General features: G+C 35.0%; 1 protein-coding gene across 1 annotated transcript in view; it reads right to left on the bottom strand.

Moving 5' to 3' along the window:
- Positions 1-1,254: 1,254 nt before the first annotated feature.
- The window catches only part of LOC106457999 (rho guanine nucleotide exchange factor 17-like), a 207,378-nt gene continuing 200,319 nt past the window's right edge, over positions 1,255-8,313 (bottom strand). The window contains exons 22-23 of the mRNA XM_013917447.2: positions 7,341-7,511; positions 1,255-5,953 (exon numbers count right to left, since the gene is read on the bottom strand). Of these exons, the coding sequence (XP_013772901.2) occupies positions 5,673-5,953; positions 7,341-7,511 (452 nt within the window). The 3' untranslated portion in view covers positions 1,255-5,672. The remainder of the gene's footprint in view (positions 5,954-7,340; positions 7,512-8,313) is intronic.

Below are 8,313 nucleotides of genomic sequence, written 5' to 3'. Positions count from 1 at the left end.
TGTTGGAAAGAATTAAACCATTTTTAAACAAGCCTACCAGACACAAAAGGCTTACTATATATCTATATACAAGGCATGATAACATGAAACTAAAGGTCAGGTTGGGATGTATATAAATTTAAAAATATTGACAATCATTATTAAAGGCACCCAAAATGTGGGATGGAGATTCGTAGTTTAATTCTGACATTAAAAGTCTCCCGACATATATAGATATAGAGGAAGAGATAGTCTAAAACTGTGCTTGTGTTAAAAACTCTAGACAATGAGATCACCGACGATACTGCTTTTTTCTTTCTCTTTAAAGCAAGTCCTGCAGTTCCACTTTGAACTGAGTTAATTTCCACGTTCTAAACTAGACTCAGATATACGTGATAACGTATTTATAGTTAAATATATTAAAAGTCCAGTACGCGCTGTTTATGAGAATAAAGCGAACCATCCAGTGAAAATGTGGATAAACCGAACGACTATGTAATATAGAAATTATCATAATACACATAGTAACAAAACACCTACATTCAACCAATTATATTTATTTTTAGCTACGTTCTGGGCAATCTAGTTTGTTGGGCTGGATTACTCATTGATTCTGGCGTTAGCTATACTAAAAACAATAACATTTCGAACAACTCGAGAGGCGTCCTCTCCTCGCCATACAGTGACTTAGACGTTGGTTTTTATTCTACTACTCTGTTTAATCTGAATATATTCACCAGAATAAGGTGACTCGTTTGATGCACAAGTGTTTGCCTCTCATAGCCTTGCCTTATATTTTTTTCCTACTTTGTTAGTCTGTACATAACCACCAGAATAAAGTGAACTCATTCGATGTGCAAATGTTTGCCTCTCATAGCCTTGCCTTATATTTTTCCTACTTTGTTAGTCTGTACATAACCACCAGAATAAGGTGAACTCGTTCGATGTGCAAGTATTTGTTTGTAACTGCCTTCCCCATTATTTTTCCTACTTTGTTAGTCTGTACATAACCACCAGAATAAGGTGAACTCGTTCGATGTGCAAGTATTTGTTTCTAACTGCCTTCCCCATTATTTTTCCTACTTTGTTAATCTGTACATAACCACCAGAATAAAGTGAACTCATTCGATGTGCAAGTGTTTGCCTCTCACAGCCTTGCCTTATATTTTTCCTACTTTGTTAGTCTGTACATAACCACCAGAATAAGGTGATCTCATTCGATGTGCAAGTATTTGTTTCTAACTGCCTTGTCCTATTTTTCCTTTCCAGTTTTTTGGGCTGGATTATACAGATTTACAAATTGATTCTGGCGTCAGTTATACTAAAAACAATGACATTTCCCACAACTCAAGAGGCGATCCTCTCCTCGTCATACCAGCAGACACGAGTTCCATTATGCTGTTGAACCTTATTCACGATCAGAGGGTCAAACATATACTTAAAGCTGACTTTTCCCAAACTAAGTTCTGAATTAGTCTTTACTATGATTTATTTGTTCACTTATATAAATATGAATTACATAATAACGATAAAAGTTTCTGAAACGTTTCGGTTGCACGTGACAGTTAAATTTTCTTAAAGTTTAATAACGAAAATATGTTAAAAATAAGATGAAAAAAGCATTCTTGTGAAACAGTGATACAAACCAGTATCCAGAATTACTCGATAGGGGGGGGGGTCTAAATCAGATGATTAAATTTACCTAGTACAGGTACTATTGAAACAAAATGTTTTGTTGCAGAATTACACTGAATTATTATTACTATTTCCACACGTATTTCAGCATTGTTTTGCTTTAAGAAATAATAATATAATGAATTTCATAGATTATGTGTTGCTTCGAGAGTGGCATAAGTTAATTATTTGTGAGACACAGGTCAAAATATGGCGTGTGCAATTTTGTGACGCTTACAAATTCTAAAATTCGTATTTAATTTGCGAAAGGTCCCTAAGCTTTAAATGTCATATTACCGTGATACAATATCTCTTTTTTCAAACGACTGATAGGCTGTACAAGTGTATTTAATATTTCCAAATTGAATGATCGTATTATGTAGGCCGCTGAAATATTACAATATCGCCAATCCCAGGCATATAGATTAAGACTGACAAAAACCACTAGATAAAAGTATCACCAATATAAATGTTTCGATTTGTTTTTGCCCTAAAAGGATAAATCCTGGCAAGATCCCACTCCAACCGGAGAAAGGTAGTGTAATATGTGGGTATCTTGAAAGTTTCAAACAATGTGTTTCTCTAATAAAATATGTTTCATTTTGTGAGTTTATTACATAATTTAGAGATTACAATAAGATGGTGTTATTCTGGAAAACTGATCAGAGTTGTACGCCAAGATTCTGATAAATCCAAAAGCTTCTTGACTTAAAATTTCTAAAACCTACTCCCTAACGTGTGAACTAATTTCAAGAGGTTTCCAGGCAGAGTTTGGATGAATTTTGGTCATTTCTTCAAAGATACATCTTACTATTACCTATCAATCTGCAAATTTAAGGATAATAACGTTGTTTAAAATCGTTGCTCAAAATATTCAACTATCCTTCGTATGAATTATTTGTATTATGATAGCCTGTAAATGTATGAAATTAATATGAAAATCCTTTATACTGAGATTTTACATAAACATATAAACACTTATATGCTGTGGAAATAATGCTTCTTAAACAACTCGATGAAAGAATCATTTTTTTTAAATTGTATTCAATAACATCGTAATTTTTAAGAAACAAATATTAAATTGCGAAAAAAATTTTTTATGAGCATTTATACTCGATAAGAACTGAATTTATGCGTTTTAACGCCAGGTTCTCTGTATTATTATATACCATGGGAATGGTGCGCCATTTTAAAATTTCTGTAAACCAATCACTGCGGTATAAAAAGAAATATCGAAGTAACTTTTTGATAAGATTAAATGAGGTTAGTTAATTGTGTAAATGTAGCTGTATAGTAACTCTACGTGTTGTAACCAAAGCACAAATGAAAACAATATTGCTATTGGACAGTAACGTTTAATTTATGAAAATATTATGAATATTGAAGAAAGAAAGAAACCACAGCCAGCTTCTCTTACCACTTTGTATGATTGGTTCTACTTATATCGACATACACACGAACAGCATTACTGGGAAAATACCTTGGTTGTAGTAAATTTAATCGTCCCATTTGTTTTCTCTCTAAGATATATTTTTAATTGAACTGTTTGCATTTAATCACAAAAATAACACGCGAGACAAAAGAAAACTATCAGAAAAGAATATGGAACATTAATTCTATTGCACATATACATGGAGCACAAATTATCGAAACAGATTCTTGAATTTATTATGCCTTCATCACATTCACACAGTGAGTCACGTGACTGTTTCTATGGCGATTTTTTTTTGTGAAATTAAGTAGGATAAGTTTGTAGGAATTTAAATTTTAAAACTATAATAATTATTTAACTATATACGCATGTTACGACTTCAGAAAGTTTATTCTTTTTGTATTAAAAATATATGTTTGTTCAGTATTATCCATTTGACTTTTATCTTATGAGATTAACAAACAAATGTAACGACAATGCAGTTAAAATCTTAAAGCATACAACCGTTTAAAATGCTTAAAAAAAGTAAACCGTGTTTTGGCAAAGTAATCGTCATTATGATTCATCTTCATATAAAAACTTATTAAGGATAATGTAAATATATTGTTACTTGGGTCCTCCCCAAAGTCCGAAAAATAATTATTATTGATTGTAATGTAAACATCATGAATACAGTTACTGAATAATTTACTTCAACAAGTTCCTGGAACTCTCAGTCCATGAAGAATAAAAATATAATAATCTGTTAAAACTCTTCTTCAACATAAGAACCTCTTAACCATGGTTACAGTGCCATACCAATAGATGGCACTGTCTTTAAAAAAAAATGCCTCTTTTATTTTATTTCTTTACTTTAGAATGTTTTTTTACAATCTTTTAACTGGGAAAATAAGACGAGGGGTTCGCAATTCTAATAATATATCCTTAACTAATGGAGTTTAGAGTAGAAAATCAAACACACGTTATTTATGAATAATAAAAAAACTGAGTTTCTTGTCAAAAACAATTCTACGGCCTGAATGTGCATATGTTGGCATATCTACTTAACCTGTAACTAACTGTACTTGTTAATTAATGACCGGCAGGCTTGAGGATGAGAGTATATGCAATACTAGTTTGATTTATTACAGCTTATTCCTGTAAGTTTTAATATAATGACCGTCTTTTTTATACGACTAGAAAATTTAGTGTTTTATTTTTAATGAGAAAGCTATTAAAGGATAAGGGGAGATGACGCTGCTTACATAAAAACTCATAATGTCTTCTAAAACGGACCATCTCATAAATCTTAGAGCATATATTTTTAGAATGCATATAGTTATTTCCATCATAAGATAATCAACTACTTTTACAGAGTATCAGTAAGATACAATTTATGCACATCAACTTAAAATAATCAAGTTTACGGTGACCAAATATATATATTTCTCGTGAGTATAAACTTCTTCGAATTCATCTTTTCTTTTTTAACGCTTTACTCAAATAAGTTTCTTTTTTTAATCTTCAGGAGATCCGTGACTAGCGTAGGCAGATGAAAACTTAAGTGAGGGGAAAAAAAAATAATGTCAATGAAACTGCCGCATCAGTCCTAATGTGAGACCTGTGCTTTAAAAATCCAACTTGTTGTCTTTTTTTCATTACTATTATAAATGTTGATTTTCTTCAATGTTTTCAGTATTTCATCTAAAATACGAAACTAGTTTCTGAACTTAAAACTTTCCAGCTGGGCCGGCGATAGCTGACGTCTTAGGCAAAAAATAAGTTTTAGCCCCTACTCACACCGAAACCCCGAGTATTTGGCGCCCTAGGCTGCCTATCCTTAACGTCAGGACTGATTTCAGATACATTTTATTCACAATGTATCCTAGAGTAATTTCTAAATATCTTAACAACCCTCGATACTCCAAAAAAATAACGACTTGACAAAAGTTTATAATAATAGTTGCGACTTATTTCTTGTCCTTGCCCCCCTCCCCCCCCAAAAAAAAGAGAGTAATAAAACACATTATACGTTTTGGGGCGATATTTTTATGATATGGTAGTAACACAACCAGTATAACAGTTGCGACTTATTTCTTGTCCTTACCAAAACAAAAATTGTAAAATGAGGGATAAAACACATTATACGTTCTGGGGCGATATTTTTATGATATGGTAGAAACACAACCAGGATAACAGTTCACAAATTAGACATACAATACTGGTTCTTAAGGTAGCATAGAGCTACTGTTATTAAAAAAAATGTTAGTTTAGAAGTATCGGCTGAAAATGTTTTTACTTTCAACAGTGTCACGTGCACTGAAATCTTTTCTTTTTTCTCTCTCACGAACTACAGCACGAGGATTACAGAGTTGTTGTTTTCAGTTTTTTTTTTCGTCCTCAAAAATAACTGACCTTTCACTGACTCTACAGAAAACTTTACGAAATCTGAAATTGTCATCACTCATTCATGAAAATCTTGGGTGAATTTTAGTTTTTACTACCTACTGCTTCTATCATAGATAGAGCAGAGCGCTAGAAACGAATCATTCAATGAAGAGTACTTGGCACAAATACAACCAAGGCACAACTTCCCTGTGGTTACAGTCTATACCTGCCACAACAGTAAGTGATTGGTGCTGTCGTCACGTCCCGCCGTTTCGCTAAGCCCTGAGTGACAGAAGTCTTCGTAGCCATCACCCCCACTGATCACAAGTAGGCGACACCCTGTGGAAGTGGTGGAAGACATTCGACGAGCAGCTGCACCCTCCTTGCCGCGAATTGAGCGGTGCGTGTATTTGGCACATCCCGAGGCATCCATTGTAGCACCTGGCGTCATCTCGACGCAAGTCAAGAAACGCACGTGGCCAGTGTGCCCGTGGGGAACCCCTGGTGGAAAAAAAAAAAACGATATACTAGAACGCCATTATTAAAAGACATTTGTCCAAAAATTACAAAACCAAGTTATCAATTCCAAACGAATTACATTTGTATTCTGACTTCTAGCACCAACTTTATATAAAAAAATTTAAAGTATATACAAAAAACGACGGATTATGTATGAAATAGTGGTATACTTAATTAAGAAATGACAAAACGACATAACAGGGCAAAAAAGAGGAAGTATATATATCTATATCTAAACACTAGGCAACAGTGTAACGTGTAATACACAGCCTTTAACATTTATAACGGAACGTTACACACAACTACTAAATATCTCCCGGAAGGACAACGGTAAGTTTATAGACTACAATGCTAAAATCCGGGGTTCGATTCCCCACGGTGGTAAAAATAGAATTTGCTTTCAAACTCATCAGTTTCTCTCTCTTCATTATATACGAAAACTTCAAGATTAACTCTTAATTGGGTAAAATATTTGCATCATAAGTGGTAGTGTGGGTCAAAATGTGTAATAAACTTCAGAAATATTATCTTTATAATACGGTGGGGTGGCCGAATGACCCATAAACGATTACAACAATAAGAAAGAGAACTGAAAGAGCACATCCGTTCTGCTCAACACTCAAGAACTGATTGAGCCGAGTCGGAATATCGACTTGAAAAATCGGCGTGGGTCATCCTGACCCCACCATACCAAATGAGGGTTAAAGCAGCTCGAGACCTGTTTCTTCCGCCACCACAGTGAAAACTCGTTCGAAATGTGACTTGCTTTTCTATTTTGTTTATCAATAGAAACATGAGACGACGTCGAAGAATGTGAAATACAAATTACAAATTATTTTTCACGCAACGTTTTCGATTTCTATTAGCCAAATATTCGAAAGAGCCTGTCTGTTCGATTCGTTAAATCACGACATTTTAATCTAGTGGTGGAATGAATTCTTTATTATGCTTTATATCGAGTGTAAGGTCTCTTTTTTATTATGTTAAATTAATAGCTGATAATTTCATGATGTCACAAAAACTCTTAGATTCAAAAAGCCTTGATACAAAATGATAGACACCCTATAACCCGAACGCTTTCGAAAGTTTGGTCCCTGAAGAAAAATGGTCTACTTTTTAAAAGCGCTCGGGTTATAGGGTTTTTATCGTTTAATAGCTGACAATATGTTGCGATTTTCTACGTAATTTATAACGATTATAACTTAATTTAATTATTTTTAAAAAAATTACGAGAAAACAGTTTTAAATATCCACCCCCTTAAAAAACAAACAAAAAAAAACCTCAATGCATAAAGGTTTTTAACTGAGACCTGTTAGTTAGTTGCTACTAGCAATGGGAAATAGTTAAAAATCTTTAATTTTTCGTTACCAGAAACGTTTGGAACGTTATCTAGCCGTGAGGTAGATGAAGTAAGATGTGGAAGAGGTAGAGACAGAATAACTCCTGCACTCGTCCCCACCCACAGGAGGTCTTTGCAAGCTAACAATGCTGTCACTCGAAGACAAGCTGCCTTGTGCTGACGTATGATGTCGTCACAACCTAACAAAAATAAGTGGAACAAAGCTTAAACACTTAGCATCAAACAAACCTCCAAAACATTCGGGTTTGACCCGAGATTTATGATCCAGCATACTGTACATACCATTGTAAGATTTTAATCGTGAAGCTAAATTCAAGAATACCATGGTAACCTTCAGCTTAATAATAAATAATATTCGCATTGCAAGTAAAAATATAATTCACTAAATCACAAGTGATGGTTGTACAGCTCCTTCTGCTACTGGCTGTAGAGTTGGCTAAAGAATACGTCCCTGCCTACACTGCTGCTACTGGCTGCGGTGTTGGCTACAGAACACGTCACTAGATACACTGCTGCTACTGGCTGTGGTGTTGACTACAGAATCGCGTCACTAGCTACACTGCTGCTACTGACTGTGGTGTTGACTACAGAATCGCGTCACTAGATACACTGCTGCTACTGACTGTGGTGTTGGCTACAGAACACGTCCCCAGCTATACTGCTGCTACTGGCTGTGGTGTTGGCTACAGAACACGCCCCTATTTACACTGCTGTTACTGACTGTGGTGTTGGCTACAGAACACGTCCCCAGCTATACTGCTGCTACTGGCTGTGGTGTTGGCTACAGAACACGTCACTAGCTATACTGCTGCTACTGGCTGTGGTGTTGGCTACAGAACACGTCACTAGCTATACTGCTGCTACTGGCTGTGGTGTTGGCTACAGAATCGCTCACTAGCTATACTGCTGCTACTGGCTGTGGTGTTGGCTACAGAATCGCGTCACTAGCTACACTGCTGCTACTGGCTGGGGGGGTGGGCT

This window comes from Limulus polyphemus, unplaced genomic scaffold, assembly GCF_000517525.1.
Source record: "Limulus polyphemus unplaced genomic scaffold, Limulus_polyphemus-2.1.2 Scaffold402, whole genome shotgun sequence".
In the NCBI taxonomy this organism is placed as follows: domain Eukaryota; kingdom Metazoa; phylum Arthropoda; class Merostomata; order Xiphosura; family Limulidae; genus Limulus; species Limulus polyphemus.
Note: the sequence above shows the minus strand (reverse complement) of the source record. Positions and strands in the feature narration are given on the sequence as shown.